Here is a 22,570-nt window from a genome sequence, read left to right as displayed (position 1 = left end):
TAAACTGATGAGAGAAAAAGTCACCCAAATCCAGGAAATACAAAGAGTCCCAAACAAGAGGAACTCAAAGAGACCCACTGCAAGACACATCATAATTAAAATGGCAAAATTCCAAGACAAAGAGAAGATCTTAAAGGCAGCAAGGGAGAAACAGGAAGTAACATACAAGGGAGTACCAATAAGGTTAGCAACTGACTTCTCAATGGAAACGCTCCAAGCCAGAAGAGAATGGCAAAAATATTCCAAGTAATGAGAAACAGAGGCCTGCAACCAGACTACTTTACCCAGCAAGGCTCTCAATCAAGATAGAAGGCCAAATAAAGACTTTCCCAGACAAAAGAAGTCCAAAAGAATACACTTCCACCAAACCAGCTCTGCAAGAAATGCTAAAGGGACTGCTTGAAGGAATGGAAGGAAAAGAGAAAGAGAGAGGAACACAGGTGGGAATAAAGGCAATGAATAACTACCTATCGATAATAACCTTAAACGTAAATCGACTAAATGCTCCAATCAAAAGACATAGAATAGCTGAATGGATAAGAAAACATGACCCACATATATGCTGCCTACAAGAGACACATCTCAGGACAAGAGACTTACACAGACTGACAGTGAAGGGCTGGAAACAAATTTTCCATGAAAATGGACAGGGAAAAAAAGCAGGGGTAGCAATACTCATATCAGACAAAATAGACTTCAAAAGAAGGGCCATAAAGACAGACCCAGAAGGTCACTTAATAATACTCAAATGAAGGATCCACCAATAAGAGAGAAACATTATAAATATATATGCACCCAACATAGGAGCACCCAAACACCTAAAGAAAATCTTGGAGGATTTCAAGAAAGGTATTGACAGCAACACAATTATAGTAGGGGACTTTAACACCCCACTGTCAAAAATGGACAGGTCTTCCAAACAAAATATCAACAAGGATATTGTGTCACTTAACAATACCCTAGAGGAAATGGACTTAACTGATATATATAGAGAGAGCTTTTCATCCCAAGGAAGCAAAATACATTCTTTTCAAGTGTACATGGAAAATTTTCAAAGATAGACCACATGATAGGACACAAAGGAAGCCTCAACAAATTCAAGAAAATTGAAATCATATCAAGCATTTTCTCTGACCACAAGGGACTGAAACTAGAAACCAACCCCAAAGGAAAAAACCCCAAACACTCAAAATCATGGAGACTGAATAGCATGCTATAAAACAATGAATGGGTCAAGAACGAGATTAGGGAAGAAATGAAAAACTTTCTGGAAACAAACGAAAATGAACTCACAACAACGCAAAACCTATGGGGCACAGCAAAGGCATTCCTGAGAGGGAAGTTCATAGCAATACAGGCCTACCTTAAAAAGATAGAAACTTTTCAAACAAACAACCTAACCCTACACCTACAAGAACTGGAGGAACAACAACAAAGACAGCCCAGAGCAAGCAGAAGGAAGGAAATAACCAAGATCAGAGCAGAGTTAAATGACATAGAGCCTAAAAGCAGAATTCTAAGGATCAATGAAACCAGGAGCTGGTTCTTTGAAAAGATAAACAAAATCGACAAGCCTTTAAGTAGGCTCATCAAGAAAAAAGGAGAGAGGATTCAAATAAACATGATTAGAAATGAAAGAGGAGAGATTACAACTGATACCACAGAAATACAAAGGATTGTAAGACATTACTACGAAGAATTGTATGCTAAGAAATTTCAAAACTTAGATGAAATGGACACATTTCTAGAAAAATATAATCTTCCAAACTGAATGAAGAAGAAGCAGAAAACCTGAACGGACCAATAACAGCAGGTGAAATTGAAGCAGTCATCAAAGAACTCCCAACACACAAAATCCCTGGACCAGACGGTTTCACAGGAGAATTCTACAAATCATTTAAGGAAGAACTAACCCCTATCCTTCCTTCACAGACTATTCGAAAAAATCCAAACTGATGGAAGACTCCCGAACTCTTTTCATGAAGCCAGCATCATCCTAATCCCAAAACCAGATAAAGACACAACGAAGAAAAAAACTTCAGGCCAATATCTCTGATGAACATAGATGCTAAATTTCTCAGCAAAATATTGGCAAACCGCATCCAGCAATACACTAAAAAAGATCATACACCATGACCAAGTAGAATTCATCCCAGGGATGCAAGGATGGTACAATATTCACAAATCAATAAACAAAATACATCACATCAATAACTGCAAAGACAAAAATCACATGATCATATCAATAGATGCAGAAAAAGCATTTGATAAGATACAGCACCCCTTTATGATAAAAACAATAAGCAAAAGGGGAATAAAGGGAACATTTCTCAACATAATAAAGGCCATATATGAGAGACCTACAGCCAACATCATACTCAATGGACAAAAACTTAGAGCTTCCCCACTAAGATCAGGAACAAAACAAGGATGCCCTCTCTCACCACTCCTATTCAACATAGTACTGGAAGTCCAAGCCAGAGCAATCAGACAAGAAAAAGCAATAAAAGGCATCCAAATTGGAAAGGAGGAAATGAAACTCTCAATATTTGCAGATGACATGATAGTGTACCTGGAAAATCCTATAGACTCCACCAAAAAACTACTCGACCTAATAAATGAATTTGGCAAAACAGCTGGATACAAAGTCAATACTCAGAAATCAAAGGCATTCCTGTACACCACCAACAAAACTGTAGAAACAGAAATCAGGCAAAAAATCCCATTTGATAGAGCAACAAGAAAAATAAAGTACCTAGGAATAAACCTAACCAAGGAGGTAAAAGACCTGTACTCAGAAAACTACACAACACTGAAGAAAGAAATCAAGGAAGACACAAACAAATGGAAGCATGTACCATGCTCATGGATTGGAAGAATTAACATCATCAAAATGGCCATACTACCCAAAGCAATTTATAGATTCAATGCAATCCCTATTAGAGTACCCATGACATATATCACAGATCTAGAACAAACATTTCAGAAATTCATATGGAACCATAAACGACCCGGAATTGCTGCAGCAATTTTGAGAAAGAAGAACAAAGCAGGAGGGATCATGATACCTGATATCAAACTGTATATTACAAGGCCACTGTAATCAAAACAGCCTGGTACTGGCATAAAAACAGGTACATAGACCAATGGAACAGAACAGAGAGTCCAGAAATAAATGCAAGCCTTTACGGTCAGTTAATATTTGACAAAGGAGGCAGGAGCATAAAATGGAGCAAAAATAGCCTCTTCGACAAGTGGTGTTGCGAGATCTGGACAGCTACATGCAAAAAAATGAAATTCGATCACCAACGTACGCCATACACGAAAATAAACTCAAGATGGATAAAAGACTTAAATATAAGTTGTAACACTATAAAAGTCCTCGAGGAAAACATTGGCAGGAAAATCTCAGACATTCCACGCAGCAACATCCTCACAGACATGTCCCCTAAAGCAAGGGACATAAAGGAAAGAATAAACAAATGGGACCTCCTCAAAATAAATCCTTCTGCATGGCTAAGGAAAACAGCACCAAATTACAAAGAGAACCAACAGTATGGGAAAACATATTTGCTAATGATACCCCAGACAAGGACCTGATCTCCAAAATATATAAAGAACTCACACGACTCCACTCCAGGAAGACAAACATTCCAATTTCAAAATGGGGAAAGGACATGAACAGACACTTCTCCAAGGAAGACATACTCAGGGCCCAGAACATATGAAAAGATGCTCAGCATCACTAGCCATCAGAGGGATGCAAATTAAAACCACAATGAGGTACAATCTCACACCAGTCAGAGTGGCCAACCTAAATAAATCCACAAACAAATGTTGGAGAGGATGCGGAGAAAAGGGAACCCTCGTGCACTGTTGGTGGGAATGCAGACTGGTGAGGCCACTGTGGAAAACAGTATGGAATGTCCTCAGAAAACTAAAAATGGAACTCCTCTTTGACCCAGCAATTCCACTGCTGGAATTATACCCTAAGAACCCTGAAACACCAATCCAAAAGAACCTGTGCACCCTAATGTTCATACCAGCACAATTTACAATAGTCAAGTACTGGAAGCAACCTAAGTGCCCATCAGCAAAGGAATGGATCCAAAAACTATGGTATATTTACACAATGGAATTCTACGCAGCAGAGAGAAAGAAGGACCTTATACCCCTTGCAACAGCATGGATGGAACTGGAGAGCATTATGCTAAGTGAAATAAGCCAGATGGTGACAAATACCATATGATCTCACCCTTAACTGGAACATAATCAATAGAAGAATAAAGCAAACAAAATACAACCAGAGACATTGAGGTTGGGAACAGTCTACCAGTGGCCAGGGGGGAGTGGGGTGGGGACAGTGGGAAGAGGGGAGTGCAGGAACTATTATAAAGGACAGATGGACATAATCGGGGGGGGAGGGTGGAGGTGGGGGAAGGAGGTGGGTTCAGCTGGGGTTGAGTCGAGGGATGGGGAGAAAAGGCATACAACTGTAATTGAATAACAATAAAAATAAAAAAAGAGATTATAATGGAAAAAATATATAGGCAGGAAATCTCAGATATTCCATTCAGCAATATTTTCACTGATATGTCCCCTAGAGCAAGGGCCATAAAGGAAAGAATAAAAAAATGGGATCTCATCAAAATAAAAAGCTTCTGCACAGCTAAAGAAAACATCAGCAAAATGAAAAGAGAACCAATTGTATGGGAAAACATATTTGCCAAGGATACCTCCGACAAGGGTTTGATCTCCAAAATATATAAAGAAATCACACAACTCCACTTCAGGAAGTTAAAAAATCCAATTAAAAAATGGTCAAAGAACATGTACAGACAGTTCTCCAAGGAGGACATACAAAGGACCTAGAGACATACGAAAAGATACTCAGCATCACTAGCCAGCAGAGAAATGGAAATTAAAACCACAATGAGATACCACTTCCCACCAGTGAGAATGGCCATCATAAACAAATCAACAAACAAGTGCTGGTGAGGATGTGAAACAAAGGGAATCCTAGTACATTGTTGGTGGGAATGCAGACTGGTGCAGCCACTATGGAAAACAGTATGGAATTTCCTCAGAAAACTAAAAATGGAACTGCCTTTTGACCCAGCAATGCCACTGCTAGGGTTATATCTTAGGAACCCTGAAACACCAATCCAAAAGAACCTATGCACCCCAATGTTTATAGCAGCACAATTTATAATAGCCAAGTGCTGGGAGTAACCTAACTGGCCTTCAGTAAATGAATGGCTCAAAGAACTATCGTACATTTACACAATGGAATGCTACACAGCATTGAAAGAAGGAGCTCCTACCCTTTGCAACAGCGTGGGTGGAACTGGAGAACATTGTGCTAAGTGAAGTAAGCCAAGTGATAAAAGACAAATACCATATGATCTCACCTTTAAGTGGAACTTAATCAACAAAACTAACAAGCAAGCAAAATATAACCGAGACACTGCAATTAAGAACAAACTGACAGTCAGGGAGAACCAAGATGGCGGTGTAGGTAGATATACTGTGCTTCCTGGCACAACCAGAACTGACAGAAAATGAAACGGAAAGGAAGTTCGACTCCAAGGAGATAAAAAAGAAACATACATCCAGACCGGTAGGAGGGGCGGAGAAGGGCACTGCGGGGGAGAGGACTTGCGTGGTCATGTGGGGACTGAGACTGGTGGAGTGTGGGACCAACGGGACCGGCAGTCTGACCACTAGCAGACCCTATGGCCCCACATTCGTGCACAGATAAACCGAGAGGGCTGAACTCAGAGTGGCAGAGAATGGGGCAGGCAGACTGGTGGGTAGCACTCCACGGCCCCACATTCAAGCACAGGTAAACCAGGAAGAACGGCGGGGAGCAAAGCAGACTGCATAACCCAGGGCTCCAGCGCGGGGAAATAAAGCCTCAAACCTCTGATTGAAAACGCCCGTGGGGGTTGGGGCGGCAACAGGAGAGACACCCAGCCTCACAGGAGAGGTCTTGGAGAGACCCACAGGGGCCTAGAGTGTGCACAAGCCCACCCACTGGGGAACAAGCAGCAGAGGGGCCCAATTTGATTGTGGGTAGCAGCAGAGGGAGTGGCTGAAATCCGGTGGAGAGTGGAGTAGGCGCCATTGCTCCCTCTTGGCCCCTCCCCCATGTACAGCATCACAGCACAGCCACCAGCATTACCCCACCCTGGTGAACACCCAAGGCTCCGCCCCTTTAAGTAACAGAGGACCCAAGACAAAAAAAAAAAAAAAAGAAAATGGCCCAAATGACAGAACACTTCAAAGCTCCAGAAAAAATACAACTAAGCGAGGAAGAGATAGCCAACCTATCGGATGCACAGTTCAAAACACTGGTTATTAAGACGCTCACAGAATTGGTTGAATTTGTTCGAAAACCAAATGAAAAAATGAAGGCTATGCCAAGAGAAACAAAGGAAAATATACAGGGAACCAATAGTGATGGAAAGGAAACTGGGACTCAAATCAATGGTGTGGACCAGAAGGAAGAAAGAAACATCCAACCAGAAAAGAATGAAGAAACAAGAATTCGGAAAAATGAGGACAGGCTTAGGAACCTCCAGGACATCTTGAAACATTCCAACATCCGAATTATAGGGGTACCAGAAGGAGAAGAGGAAGAACAAAAAATTGAAAACTTATTGGAACAAATAATGAAGGAGAACTTCCCCAGTCTGGCAAAGGAAATAGACTTCCAGGAAGTCCAAGAAGCTCAAAGAGTCCCAAAGAAGCTGGACCCAAGGAGGAACACACCAAGGCATATCATAATTACATTAGCCAATATTAAAAGAAGGAGAGAATCTTAGAAGCAGCAAGAGAAAAGGACACAGTTACCTACAAAGGAGTTCCCATAAGACTGTCAGCTGATTTCTCCAAAGAGACCTTCCAGGCAAGAAGGGACTGGCAAGAAGTATTCCAAGTCATGAAAGGCAAGGGCCTACATCCAAGATTACTGTATCCAGCAAAGCTGTCATTTAGAATGGAAGGGCAGATAAAGTGCTTCTCAGATAAGGTCAAGTTAAAGGAGTTCGTCATCACCAAGCCATTATTATAGGAAATGTTAAAGGGACTTATGTAAGAAAAAGAAGATAAAAAATATGAACAGTAAAAATGACAGCAAACTCACAGTTATAAACAACCACACCTAAAACAAAAACAAAAGAAAACTAAGCAAACAACTAGAACAGAAACAGAACCACAGAAATGGAGATCACATGGAGGGTTATCAATAGGGGATGGGGAGGGGGAGAGAGCGGGGAAAGGTACAGAGAATAAATAACACAGATAATAGGTGGAAAATAGAGAGGGGGAGGGTTAGAATAGCGTAGGAAATGTAGCAGCCAAAGAACTTATAAGTATGACCCATGGACATGAACTATAGGGGGGGAATGTGGGAGGGAGGGGGCGTGCAGGATGGAGTTGAGTGAAGGGGCAGAAATGGGACAACTTTAATAGCATAATCAATAAATATATCAAAAACAAAAAGAACAAACTGACAGTAACCAGAGGGGAGATTGGAGGGAATAATGGAGGGAAAGGGGTGAAGTGTTTTCAGAAAGAACTATAAAGGACACATGGGCAAAAACAAGGGGGAGTGGAATCAGGGAGTGAGGTGGGGAGGGCTGGGTTGGAGGGGAGAGGTGGCGGGAAAAGACAGACAAGTGTACTTGAACAAAAATAAAATTTTTAAAAATGGAAGAAAATATAAAATTAAATTAAAAAATTTTTTTTTCAAAGTAAAAAAAAAAGTATCTGGATACAAATGAAAATGAACACACAACAATCCAAAACCTATGGGACACATTATAAGCACTACTGAGAAGGAAGTTCATAGCAATACAGGCCTACCTAAAGAAGATAGAAAATTTGCAAATAAACAATCTAACCCTACATCTACAACAAGTAGAGGAACAACAACAAAGAAAGCCTACAGCAAGTAGAAGGAAAGAAATAATCAAATTCAGGGCAGAATTAAATGACATAGAGGCTAAAAGAACAAAGGATCAATAAATCCAGGAAATTGTTCTTTTAAAAGATAAAGAAAATTGACAAACTTTTAACCAGAGTCATCAAGAAAAAGAGAGGGAGGTCCCAAATAAATACAATCAGAAACAAAGGAGGAGAATTACAGCCAATACCACAGAAATGCAAAGAATTGTAAGAAATTACTATGCACAACTATATGCCAAGAAACTGGACAACCATGGCAAATTTCTAGAAACATACAGTGTTCCTAAACTGAATCAAGAAGGAGCAGAAAGACTGAATAGACCAATAATAGCTAGTGAAATTGATGCAGTAATCAAAAAATTCCAAGCACACAAAAACCCTGGACTGGAGGGCTTCACAGGTGAATTTTACCAAACATTTAAGGAAGAACTAATCCCTATCCTTCTCAAACTATTCCAAAAATTCAAGACAAAAGAAAAGGCATACAACTGTAATTGAATAACAATAAAATTTTTTAAAAAAGAATAGGAAATAAAAAACAAATATTCATTTTCTCTTAAAAAATAAAAAAAAATAAATTAAAAAAAAAGAAGAGGGAAGACTCCCAAACTCTTTTTAGGAGGCCAGTATCACTCTATTCCAAAACTGTGTGAAGACACAATAAAGAAAGAAAACTTAGGCCAGTATCCCTGATGAACATAGATGGTAAAATCCTCAACAAAAAACTGGCAATCCAGATTCAGAAGTACATTAAAAAGATTAAACACCATGATCAAGTGAGATTCATCCCAGGGATGCAAGGATGGTACAATTTTAGCAAATCAACAAATGTAATATACCACATAAACAAAGTGAAGGACAAATATCACCTGATCATATCAATAAATGCTGAATAAGCATTTGATATAATTCCATACCCATTTATGATTTAAAAAAAACCCACTCTAGTAAAGTGGGAATAAAGGGAGCATACTTCAATATAATAAAAGCCATTTATGAGAAACCTACAGCCAACATTATACTCAATGGGCAAAAATTAAAAGCTTTCTCCTTAAGATCAGGAAAATGATAAGCATGTCTGCTCTCACCACTCTTATTCAACATAGTAATGAAAGTTCTAGCCACAGCAATCAGACAAGGAAAAGAAACAAAAAGAATCCAAATTGGAAAGGATAAGGTAAAACTATCATTATTTGCAGATGACATGATAGTGTATATAGACCCTATAGTCTCCACCAAAAAACTACTTGCCCTAATAAGTGAATTTGGCCAAACAGTGGTATACAAACTCAATATTCAGAAACCGATGACATTCATGTATGCCAACAAGGAAAAATCAGAAAGAGAAACTAGGAAAAAATCCCATTTACTATAGCAACAAGAAAAATAATGTAACTAGGAATAAATTTAACAAAGTAGGTAAAAGACAGTATTTGGAAATCTATTGAATACTGAAGAAAGAAATTAAGGAAGACACAAATAAATGGAAGCATGTACCATGTTCATGGATTGGAAGAATTAACATCATCAAAATGTCCATAATACCCAAAGCAATCTATAGATTCAACACAATTCATATTAAAATACCAATGACATATTTCACAGATCTAGAACAAGTATTTCAAAAATTTATATGGAACCAAAAAAGACCCTGAATAACCTCAGCCATCTTGAGAAAAAAGAAGAACATAGGAGAGATCACCATACCTGATATCAAATTATATTACAAGGCTATTGCCATCAAAACAATCTGGTATGGGCATAAGAACAGACACATAGAGCAGTGGAACAGATTAGAGAGCCCAGAAATAAAGCCATGTCTCTATGGTCAATTGATATTTGACAAAGGAGCCATGAGCATACCATGGAGTAAAGACAGCCTCTTCAATAAATGGTGTTGGGAGAACTGGACTGAACATGCAAAAAAAATGAAACTAGAGCACCAACTTATACCATCCACAAGAATAAACTCAAAATGAATAAAAGACTTAAATATAAGTCATGACACATTAAAGTCCTAGAAGAAAACATAGGCAATAAAATTTCAGATATCCCACATAGCAATATTTTTGCCAATATATCTCTCTAGGTCAATGGAAATAAAGGGAAAAATAAACAAATAGGGCTACATCAAACTAAAAACCTTCTGCATGGCTAAATAAACCATCATCAAAATGAAAAGGGAACAGACTGTATGGGTGAACGTATTTGCCAGTGATATATTGGACAAGGGTTTGATCTCCAAAATATATAAAGAACTCACACGACTCCACACCAGGAAGACAAACAATCCAATTAAAAAATGGGCAAAGGATCTGAACAGATACTGCTCCAAGGAGGACATACAGATGATCCATAGACATATGCAAAGATGCTCAACCTCACTAGCCATCAGAGAGATACAAATAAAAACCATAATGAGATATTATCTCACACCTGAAAGAATGGCCATCATAAACAAATCAACAAACAAGTGCTGGCAAGGATGTGGCGAAAAGGGAATCCTGGTGCATTGTTGGTGGGAATGCAGACTGGTGCAGCCACTTTGGAAAACTGTATGGAATTTCATTAAAAAGCTTAAAATGGAACTGCATTTTGACCCAGTGATTCTGCTGCTGGGAATGTACCTTAAGAATCTTGAATCACCAATTTAAAAGAAGGGAAGATAAAGTGCTTCTCAGATAAGGTCAAGTTAAAGAAGTTCATCAGCACCAAGCCCTTATTATATGAAATGTTAAAGGGATCTATCTAAGAAAAAGAAGATCAAAAATAGGAACAGTAAAAATGACAGCAAACTCACAGTTATTAACGACCACACCTAAAACAAAAACAAGAGCAAACTAGGCAAACAACTAGAACAGGAACAGAACCATAGAGATGGAGATCACATGGAGGGTTGTCAATAGGGGAGTGGGAGGGGGAGAGGGGGGGAAAGGTACAGAGAATAAGTAGCATAGATGATAGGTGGAAAATAGACAGGGGGAGGGTAAGAATAGTGTAGGAAATGTAGAAGCCAAAGAACTTATAAGTATGACCCATGGACATAAACTATAGGGGGGGAATGTGGGAGGGAGGGGGTGGGCAGGATGGAGTGGAGTGAGGGGGGGTAGAAATGGGACAACTGTAATAGCATAATCAATAAATATATTTTTTAAAAAAAGAACTTATGCACCCCAATGCTCATAGCAGCACTGTTTACAATATCAAGTGCTAGGAATAATCTAAGTACTCATCAGTAAATGAGTGGATCAAAAACCTGTGGTACATTTACACAATGGAATACTATGCAGCAGAAAGAAGGGAGGAATGCCTACCTTTTGTGATAGTATGGATGGAAGTGGAGAATATCATGCTAAGTGAAGTAAGCCAGTTTGTGAAAGACAAATACCATATGATCTCATGTACAAGATGAATCTGAAGAACAAAATTAACTAATGAATAAAATAGAACCACAGGCATGGAAACATGGAACCAACTGAAAGTGATTAGAGTGGAGGGGGGAGGAAGATAATGGTGGAAAGAAGGGGAAGGGAGGGGACCTGACAAAGAACAAGTATGAATGACTCGTGGATATGAACACAGTGAAGGAATTAACTGTGGATGTGGGGGTTGAGATGGGTGAGGAGGGTAAAGGGGGAAAAATGAGACGGTTGTAATAAATAACACAAGAAAATAAAAGTAATTTTTAAAAAGCCATACAGTAAATTGGAATTTTGTAAACTGTCTTCTATTTCTAAAGCACTTGCAGTTTCCAAGTGTTTCCCTATATTCTAGTGTAAATAAAACACATTCTCAGTTGTGTGCTCAGGAATTGAGGGGCTGAGAGTTTATGAAAGGCCAAGGTCATGCATGGCAGTACAGAGGTAGGAAATGATACCTTCACTCTGCTACCTCCTGGCTGCAAAGCCCTTGCCTTTTTTTAGATTCAGTTTCCATATCTTAAAATGGAATTTATAATAGCTGTGTGATGCAGCTGATATAAAATCTAAGTTATTCACTCACTTACTGAGCCAGTAAGTCTGTCCACACACTTACCAAGCAGTGTCTTCCACAACCCTGAGTGCTCAGGACACAGGATATCCTGGTTCTGAAGTAGGAGGCCAGCCAGTCCAGCCAAGAGTTTTTCCTTCTATGATTATGCTTTCTCCATATATCCTGAGGCCTCTTGTTTTGGTAGCTTAGAACAAAGAAACTCTCTAATCTTGGCAGCCTGGGTGGTTGCAGGAAGCCCTTCATTCCTCTCTTCTCTCCAGTATGTGATGACAATGCATTAGTTACTAACCACAGTGGACACATGGGGACAGCAAGGCCCAGATTCTGAGCAGGTGGAATTGAAGTCAAACTCAACTTCTAAAATTAAATGGGCAGAGAGCTCAAATTGTGTGGTGTGTCGATCAACCATTTACTCTACCTCCTTGGGGAGCCCTTTCTCACAGTATCTCAGAGTTATTTGTCCCAGTGTGGAGGTAAGGAGATAAAGACTCAGGGAAGGTAAATAAACTGCCTAAGGCCTCCTCACCTTAAGGCTATATCCATTCAATGATCATAGTCTGCCTCTGCAGATAAATCAGTAACCCCAACATTAAAACATATGACAGATTGTGTTTTCCAAAAAGAGCCTACATATTCTTGCAGAACCTTGACATTTCCTCCCCCCAAAGTAGAGTATAATTCCCTGTCCTTGAACCTGGGCAGAACTTTGTGCTTATCTCACCCAAAGAACACAGCAGAGGTGATGCTGCATAGCTTCTGAAGCAAGGTTATGGAAGGCAAGGCAATGTGGCTTCTGCCTGGTTTCTCTCTCTCTCTCTCTCTCTCTCTCTCACACACACATACACACACACACACACACACACACACACATCTTTCCCCTACCTAGGGAAACTGGTCCTTGAAGATCTGTCACCAGGTTGTAAGGAAGCCCAGGACACATGGAGAAGCTGTGTATAAGTGTTCCAAACAATGTCTCAGTAAGGTCTCAGACTAAAGTCAGCAGCAACCACCAGATGTGTGAGTAAAAGAGACTTCCACTGATTCTAGGAAAGTCCCAGACATCTTGGAGTAGAGACACACCCCCAAACCTGCTATGCTCCAAATTCCTTACCACAGTATCTATGATCACAAAAATAACATTGTTGGTGCCATTGAGTTTTAGGATCATTTGCAGCTTTAGAGAAATGAATTAGAAAACACCAACATCAAAGCCCCACCTAGCCAAGAGGATCTAACACTATATCTCCCAGTAATAGCACCAACATTTCTTCCCCTTTTGCTGAGCCCACACACCCAGCTCCTACTGAGGTATGAGCTAGTGCTCTCTGAGCACATCTGACTCAAAAGGAGAATGGGTCAAGGATCAGTTTGGTTTTTAATGCCATAATGAGCACCTACTCTCAGCACTCAAGGGGAGCCCAGGGTCACTTTAAGTTAAAGCTAGCCTAAGACTTGACTCCTCTAGATGTAGCCTCAACTGGGAAGCCACATTCATACCCTTAAAAGTTCAGAATAACAGGGAATTGGATTTGTCTAGTGAGAACAGAAAGAGAAGATCTAACTCATGGGGTTTGAAGAAAATGCCTGAGGCTTCACTAAGGAAAGGGGTCCTGGGCTCACCTCTGTCTTAAACTCAGGGTCCTTGGCCTGCCGCCCAGGGATCAGCCTAATGGCTGAGGACAAACTTCCACTCCATGAAGTGACTTTGCTGTGGTATCCAACACTCAAGCGACTGGCCAGAGATTTCTTCTCAGATGCTGGGGACAGAAAAACAAAGACTGTCAGAGGAGAAATTGAAAGGAGAACACACAATATTTCTATAGCTGGCTTGGCTTTCAAATGGCTAGCCAGAGGCTTCAGCCCAATGTTCCTGCCTCCAATAGGGGAAATAGCACAGGCTACCAGCTCCTGGCTTAGACTCCTAGCTCCACAGCTCACTGACTGTTGGACAAGTTAGCTAAAGTTCCTAAGCCTCAGTGTTTTCAACCAATAAAATGGCAATAACAGTATTTAACCTCACTGTGGTGTCATGGAGAGTAAGATTATATGTTTAAAATACTGGCCATGAAATATAAGTTTGCAAAATATGGCTGTTGGCAAAAAGAGAGCCATTTGTAGTCTTAAAGTCCATCTCACCATTTTATTCCTATACACACACACACACACACACACACACAAGGGGGAATGCCCCAAAAAGGAAATTATCTTCTAGAGGGTGGGCCCCTTATAGTATACCCTGCTAGATGAGTATCCTAGGAACCCATCTGTATCAGTGTACCAGCTGCATTGTTGTGAGAGGCTGCGTTTAACTTCAATGATTTTTTTTTTTGAAGGTTCTCCACATGTTTGCCTATTTCATGATGGGTGATTTACAAGGGCACCTTCCCACACAGTGTTGAGTGTTCAGCAGTTTTTGACCAAAAATGCCATGAGCCACATGTCCCATACTCTCTATTCACTTGATCTTGCCCCAAGCAATTTTTTTTTGTTTTCCCAGATGAAAAAATTCCTCAAAGGGAAATATGTTGCCGATGTATAAGAGGTGAAACAAAAAATGGCTGAAGCACTAAAAGGCATTAAAATTGATGAGTCCAAAAACTATTTTGAGCAGTGGAAAAAACCTCTTGATATGTGTATTGCATCAAATGGAGAATACTTTGAAGGTGACTGAAGTTTCAACATGTAAGAATAAATACACAACTTTCTATAAATAAATTCTGTGTTTTGGGGAACCCCCCCTTGTATATGGGTATATATGTCCTATTTTATTGAACTTTTCCCTGAAATGGAATATGACATCTTGAGTTCAAATTGTTAATGTATGTAGATACATATTTGTGAGGGCTAATTTGGGAAACCAAGAAAATAAAAGGTGCTATACCACTAAGTAGTCTGGGACAACATAGATGGAAATAATTGACTCTCAAATAACTGTGAATTTCATGATGTTGAGACTTACAAGTACATGAGCCAGGATTTTACAGCAATGACCTCTCTTTAAAAACAAAATTAATACATCATTCTCACAGCTGCAGAGACTAATATGTAGATAAAAATGTTGAGTCATTGATAGAATGCAAGAGACATTAATATTTTTGGCATGAAGACTTTTACTTGGAACATGAAGAAACTGAGGCTCTGGGTCACTACATAACTTGCTGAAAAGCTTCAAAGCTGGTAGGTGAATATCAGGGCAGGGCCTAGAACCTCAAGCTCCAGAGCCCAGGATGGAGTTCTGACATGATGGACCTTCAATCTAAGAAGTTTCTAAAATCTGCTGGCTTGGTTGACACCCCTGGCCTTCCTTTCACCTAAGATGCAAAGCAGCATTTATTCTTTGTGAGCAAAGATTTATCAAGTCTCAGTGATATAAATCCCACCACCAAGGAATGAGAGAGAAGTTCTGGGTAGAAAAGGCTCTGGGCTCTATGTGGAACCCTGGGAAAGTCTGGCTCTATGAGACCCAGAAGTTCTGTTCTCTGGAGCCAAGTGGACAGAGACCTAGGTAATGCTGCCAGGCCTTGAGCATCATCTCTTCCCAAAGCGGGGTGACCTCTTCAACCTTTACTTCTCTTTCCCCTGGTTTTACAGAGAGATCAATCTTGAAGGTGTCCTCCAGCTCTTGCCGCCTCTGTGCCATGAGCTGCTGCCAGAGCGCCTGCACCATCTTCTGGATGTTGTGCTGGACTGAGAGGAAGAGCACATTGCATGATCAGGACAACCTTCTTACTCCTCCCAGAGAGACCAAGGGATAGCATGTTGTGTCTGCTTTCATTGACATCCGTTTTGAACATCATCCTAGATTTGCAATGCTATTGGCATCAATGTGAGCTGCTTCTATCTTCCCACCACCAAATCCTGCCTACCTCACATGTCCAGAGCTGGAAATCACGATTGATGGGGTTAGGGAACTTCTTTCTCTCACCTCCCAATTCTGTTAGATGTCACACTGGGAGATACTTGTGAGGGCTCTAGGTAACCAAATAGCTTCCTCCTAAAAGCTCCTTCCAAACTACCTTTTATATTAGCCCTCAGAGGAATGGACCAAAGCTAAGACTGTGCCATGAAACCAGGACCCAAGCCAGAACTCCTCCCTGGCATTGGATCAAGCTTCCCCCCAGCCACCCAGCTCAGTGCTCTTCATTTGGCCAGATATGGACAAATCTACCAAGCCATTCTGCCTGCTGTGCCTCACAACTACAATCCCATGATCAGTGCCTAAATTCTCTCTAATCTTGGACCACTAGTCCCCCTTTGATACCAGCCTCTATAGTCTGTTTTATCACCCTATGGAGCATGGACATTGCTCAGTCCACACTACCACCAAGTCCCCAAAATGTTAGTGTTCGTGTTGTAATCAGTATTGTCAGAGTAAAATTTAAATTCACAAGATTTTTGAGCACTGGCTTTGAGTACTATCTGACCAGAAAGCAGGCTCTCATGCCCACCATCTAGTATCACAAACTCTCACATGGTAACTTGCAGCAAACTGAAGCCGTCTGCTGAAGCATCCTGGACCAAAGAGAGCAATCTCCCAGACACATGGATCCAAATGCTTTTTTTTTTGTTTTTACAAATTGCCAATCCCTTTACCTTCGGTTAATATTAGCAAATCCAAGAATAAACTCTATGAAGCTAAATATTTTATAAAAATAAATGAGTTTATTAACGTCATTCCTGTTTTCTAGGGAAGAAAGCTAAAGGGACAGCTATATGATGGTTTCAACTGAGATGGCATCTAGTGGTCCAAAGGAAAAATTCAAGAGACTAACTGAGAAGTAAAATCAACTTACAGTGAGGTCCTCTGGAATTTTGGTAAGAACACCAAGTTCTTAGTCTAACCAAGTTCCACAGAGCTCTCTCTTCTTCCACCCATCCATCCATCATCCCATTCCATGTTTAATATGCAAAGATCACTCCAATTTTATTCTAATTTGGGTTACTTGCTGTACTGCTATATCATTCTAGGATTTTCTAGGGCTTCTTCTGCCCTTTGAATATCTCCTTAGTAGTATTTGTTTCCTCATCTTGGGAAAGATAAACTGAAGAATGCAACCCTAGCAGTTATCACTTTACTATCCATCTACTCCCCCAAAATAACAACAGATAAAATGTACCATCACTCAAACTTGGGAAGTCATCCACTCCTTTTTCTCTCACTTCTTCATTTGGAGAAAGAAACACTTGATGATAAGGAGTCATTCTAGGCTTGGGTTCAAATCCAAATCCTTCTGGATAACTAGTAGACAAGAGATTTTTCACTATAAAATCCAATTGTTTTGTGAGTATGCCATTATCCTTTATTACAAATGATTATCCTCAAAATTCAATACACATCAATATGGAAAAACTGTCTAATCAAGTTCAAGCAAATAGCTTATGACAACTTCTATGACAGATATTATATAATAGCATCCTGGAAAATAGAAAAACACCTTTTTTTGTTCCTATCTTATTAAATCCAATCCATGCTCCTAGCAGCCCACCTGAACCCTCTCCTTGTTTCTCCACCATTATAATTGGTCATTTCTTTTTGCAGACTTCCAAAACACTGAAATCTGACTTTGTTTGGCACGAAACTCACCCTTTCTGGAATGGGGCTAGGGCCAGCTCCATGGGCCTCTAACCTGTGCAATATTATAGAGTCCATATTCAGAGAGGCACCATGCTTGGGCTCTTCTGTTACCATCTTGAAATTCATAGTAATTTTTGAACAAGAGACCCTCATTTGTACTTTGCCAAGGACCTCACATCCTGTAATTCGTTCTAAGTGAGGTGGTTGGTTCTAACATATTAGGTTCCCCATGAACTGTGTGCTCCAGGGCTCCTAGTCATGTTAATATGTATGTACCCCTTCTCTGGGCCCCCTCAGCCAACCAAGCAGAACATACACTCAGTACATATTTGTGACTGAACCAAAAAATGACAAACAAGAAAATGAAAAAATATAGCAGCATATGAGTACATCCATTCTTGAAATTTCTAGCATGGAGTGCTTTTGGATTTGGGATTCCATTTTCCTAATCAGAGGAGTATGGGATGAGAGTGGAACTCTAAGCACACAAACCAATCTGTATTCTGTTCTCTTTACCTTTACTTTCAATATGGATAAGACCTAATTCTTTAAATACAGAAAATATAATTTAATCCCCACACTGAAAATAAATTCTTTTATTTCCAACAAATAAAAGGGCAAGTGCCTCCTCTGTGCTAGGGGGCTAGGAGTACTTTTCTGGTGCTTCCCAGACAGTTACTGTAGTGTTTTGTAATGCTTAATAGTCACCTTGACAGGATTTGGGGATTTTTTTTTCCAGAAATCAAACATAATTTGTACTGGGATAAATAAAATCATCCCATAGTCCTTTCTTCCTCTCCACTCAACATGGCTCTCTGTTAATGAGATAATATTCACAGGCAGTATGACACCAAGGCCCTGGTGGCACATGATATATACACACTGCCACACCCAGACAGGGAAAGTATACACACACAGTGAAATGTAATATTTTCAAACTTTTAACTTCAAGAAAATGATTTAAAGTGGGTTAATTTTTTGTTATTAGTATTTCTTACATAAGTGTACTTATGGGTATTATCTTGTGTCATAAATTGTCTATATATTGTCTCTGTAAGCAAAATTATTCCTCACTTGCATAATATAATTTATTTTATGTTTTTCTATTCTATGGTTGTATGTATCAAAGGTTAATATTTCTGAAGTCTGCCTATATCATAAAATCAATGTGAATATTTAAAGTTGAGGTTTTCTACCCCCAAAATTAAATCAATGAGGAATTTTAACTGAGAATTGTGGAAATTGGGTAAATTATTATTTTATGATGATTCTAGATGCTCAGTCATATGGACAGGGTTGAGGAAGACCTACCACCATATTATCAAACATTGCACATAATTTGGAAAACCAGATAAAAAAAGGATTCTATCATTTATATTGACCTCAGTCAAGTGTCCCTCTGAATGGTCTGTTCTGCATTGACTACTGGTGGGCAAGAAAACAGAAAAGTGGGCAGCTCTTACCTCCTTGCACTAAGCAGAAACAGACAATGCATCATGCACAGTAGGAAGCTGGAGTTGGAGTTATAGGTGGCAAAGATAATGTCCCAGTGTTCCTGCAGGAACTCCAGGATGCTGAGAAGGCTGAGGCATTCAGAGAGAGACTGCTGGGGCTTGGAGAGGCAATAGAGAATGACTTTATTTAAACTGCTGTATAAAGCACTGATGACAGTGTCCCTTTGTGAAGAGGCATTCTCAATGACCTGTGTCATAAAATAAACACACACATACACAAGCATACTTGTGAACACTTTATGATTTTAGAACTGACCCAGTTAACTATGAAGATGATACAATCTCAGCCTTTTCTGTATTTCAAAAAGTGGCATGATCTAAAATTCAAATAGGATAATTTTCTCTACCTTGAGCTTCTATTTAAGTGAATGATCAATAAAGGCAATTTAAATTGTTCGATTTACCAAAGATTAGTGGAAAAAAATTTAAATTTACCACAGTCATATTATAGAAAGTAGACAGGGGGACCAGAGATTTCTGAAATATAGGTAAGATGGTTGATCTTCAGTGTATAAGAACATGCTATTAATAATGTCTAATTAAAAAATATGTTCCTAACTGTACATATTAGTTATCATGCGCAGAATTTTTACAATACTACAGGTACATACTAAGCACTTTTGCATGAAATTACATAATATTGTCTCACTGAAGTATCCTAACAACATGATGAAATAAACACTAAGGTTGTCCCACTTTAGAGATAAAAAGGATGAGGGTCAAAGAGGTTAACTGGTCAGCAAGGGTTGAACCCACACCAGACATCTGAGCCATGCTCTTAACCACCATAGCATCTAAGGGAGACAGGAGTCCAATGCATTTTAGCACATGAGAAACTTAGATGGGGAAGGCAGAAGGTCCTGATCTGTAGCCTTAACACTAATCAGTCCATCTATTTATTTGACTTCATCAAAAAGAATCCACAGAACAAAAATTACATGCAAAATTTTTCAATTTAATGTAAATGTCATTTATTAGTTATAGATTGCTCTGTTAGAATTTTATGGGTACTGCAAGTATTTATACTAATGAAGTTAGTTTTATTTAAGTCTGCTATAATTTGGGGTTTTTGGGGGGGTTCCATTTTTAAATTATTTTATTGTTGTTCAATTACAGTTGTCTGCATTTTCTCCCCACCTCTCTACCCCACCCCAGCCAAACCCACCTCCTTCCCCTGCTTCCACCCTCCCCCCTTGGTTTTGTCCATGTGTCCTTCATAGTAGTTCCTGAAAGCCCTTTTCCCCACTCTCCCCTCCCCCCTCCCTTCTGGTGATTATTAGATTGTTCTTAACTTCAAGGTCTCTGGTTATATTTTGTTTACTTTTTTCTTCTGTTGATTAGGTTCCAGTTAAAGGTGAGATCATATGGTATTTGTCCCTCACCATCTGGCTTATTTCACTTAGCATAATGCTCTCCAGTTCCATCCATGCTGTCACACAGGATATAAGCTCCTTCTTTCTCTCTGCTGCATAGAATTCCATTGTGTAAATATACCATAGTTTTTGGATCTACTCATTTGCTGATGGGCACTTAGGTTGCTTCCAGTACTTGGCTATTGTAAATTGTGCTGCTATGAACATTGGGGTGTATAAGTTCTTTTGGATTGGTGTATCACAGTTCTTAGGATATAACCCCAGCAGTGGAATTGCTGGGGTTTGTTTTTTTATCACTGTCTTCTCCTGCTCCTCAGATCAGTTACATCTTTCAAACTGAGGTTAAGAGTTATGAGTCATGAGCAAGAGAGAAGGATGGCAAATGTGGATAGAACTGAGAGTCTTTGGGCCTGGCACCCCTAAAGGCACATAAGGCCAAGCAGGCAGACGCCTTTTAGTATTAGCTCTGAGTTGTTGCTTTGACCATTAGAATTTGTGATGGCTTAATGTATGTGTTCTCTCCCAAATTTCATATGTTGAAATTCTAATATTCAATGCAATGGTATTTGGATATGGGGTCTTTGGGAAGTGATTAGATCATGAAGATAAAGCCCTCATGATGGGATTTCTAAAAAGATAGGAAGAGACCAGGGAGAGACTTTTTCCTTTTTCTCCATAAAATGAAGATACAGTAAGAAGATGGCCATCTGAAAACCAGGAAGAGAGCCCTCACCAGACACCAGATCTGCCAGTACCTTGATCTTGGTCTTTCCAGCCTCTTGCACTATGAAAAGTAAATGTTTGTTGTTAAGCCTCCCAGTCCATAGCATTCTGTGACAGCAGCCTGAATGAAATAAGGAGCTCCACAGCTACTTTCGTTCTCAATACAACTTTCCAGGAATCTGAGTTTAATCTTCTCAGAGATGACAAGGGATATTTCTCACCTCTTAAAGTTTTTCTTGAAATCCTCTGACTACATTATTTTTGGGCTTGCCTGGAACTGTGTATCAGCCAAACTATCACCCTAGGAATTGTCCTGGGGTCTACAGTAACTCCACAGACAGAAGGGTGCTTGTGGTGCTGATGTCACTTTCCCTATGAAACATGAAGAGGAAGGACAGTGGCTCTCCTGGGTTCTGCTGGAAAGGACATGCCAAGAGCAGCTGGCAGGAGTTGCTGGAGGCAGAGTTCCGCTGAGTAAGAGAAAGCGTTCTTTGACAATCACAGGTGTCCCAATGGCTGGGACCACCTTGTCCCATAGTGAGCTCCTCATGCAGGGAGGTTTTGAGGAAAGAACAAATGGCCACTTGACAGAAAAGGTTTCCAGAATAAAATGGGTGACAAGAACCAGGAAAAAAATAGTTCAACTCTAGAATTTTGATATTGTATGATTGTGTGTGCATATACACGGACAATAAAGAATCTGTACACATGTATATACTCTTATACCTAAGGATATATCTATAGGCATGGCCATCTATGGGTCTGTCTGTGGAGCTGTCTGAAGAGAGAGAGCACATGCAAGAATAATAGGACTAGCCCAAACATGGCAAATGATGGTGAACACTAAAGAAGAAAATGAAATAGATCTTTTGAGGATTAAAGACCTTTTTGGCCCTTTCTTTGACGATGAAGAATAACAACAATTAAGATTAAAACAACAATCACAATAAAAACCCAAAGGAAGTGTGCAGAGTCTAGAAGGAGACAAAGCTCAAGTGCTGGCACAGGGGACTGTGGCTTGTAACCACTGAGGTGGATCTCAGGTGGTCTGAGGTGAGAGCTCTGCAGGGTACTCAACAGCCACCAGGTAGGCCATAAAGGTCTTCCTCCTTTTGCCCACCCATCTCAGATCCTGTTTCCAGGAAGGACAGCCAGTCAATCTGGACCAACTGTATAGCATACAGATATTTGGTCAGTCAGCAGAACTTTCCATACCACCATTGCCAACCTGGGGTTCTTACCACCATTATGTGTTCTGTGATGAAGAGAAGGATGTGTCTGGGGTCTGCTGAGAACATCCCACTGTACAGCTTCTCTACCAGCTTCTGGGTGAAGTGGAAGATGTTCGTGAGTGAAGAAGCAGCAGCAGCAGCAGCAGCTTCTGTGTTTGTCTGAGGCTCTTTATTGCCTAAGGTGGATTG

At 39.9% G+C, this 22,570-nt stretch overlaps 1 protein-coding gene across 3 annotated transcripts in view; it reads right to left on the bottom strand.

Annotated features, from left to right (window-relative positions):
- The window catches only part of WDFY4 (WDFY family member 4), a 353,171-nt gene that overhangs the window by 166,070 nt on the left and 164,531 nt on the right, over positions 1–22,570 (bottom strand). For 2 of the 3 annotated variants that reach the window (XR_008426691.2, XM_045196058.2), the window contains exons 35-39: positions 22,391–22,557; positions 19,003–19,241; positions 17,082–17,203; positions 15,466–15,651; positions 13,585–13,721 (exon numbers count right to left, since the gene is read on the bottom strand). Coding sequence is in view for 2 of the 3 variants with exons in the window: in XM_045196058.2 (XP_045051993.2) it covers positions 13,585–13,721; positions 15,466–15,651; positions 17,082–17,203; positions 19,003–19,241; positions 22,391–22,557 (851 nt within the window). In the remaining variant the exon portion in view is untranslated. The remainder of the gene's footprint in view (positions 1–13,584; positions 13,722–15,465; positions 15,652–17,081; positions 17,204–19,002; positions 19,242–22,390; positions 22,558–22,570) is intronic. The other variant, XM_053922799.1, reaches the window with a different exon arrangement.

The sequence above is a fragment of the Desmodus rotundus genome, chromosome 4 (genome assembly GCF_022682495.2).
Source record: "Desmodus rotundus isolate HL8 chromosome 4, HLdesRot8A.1, whole genome shotgun sequence".
NCBI classification, from domain to species: Eukaryota; Metazoa; Chordata; class Mammalia; order Chiroptera; family Phyllostomidae; genus Desmodus; species Desmodus rotundus.
The sequence above is the reverse complement of the archived record's forward strand: the minus strand, read 5'-3'. Positions and strand labels throughout refer to the sequence as shown.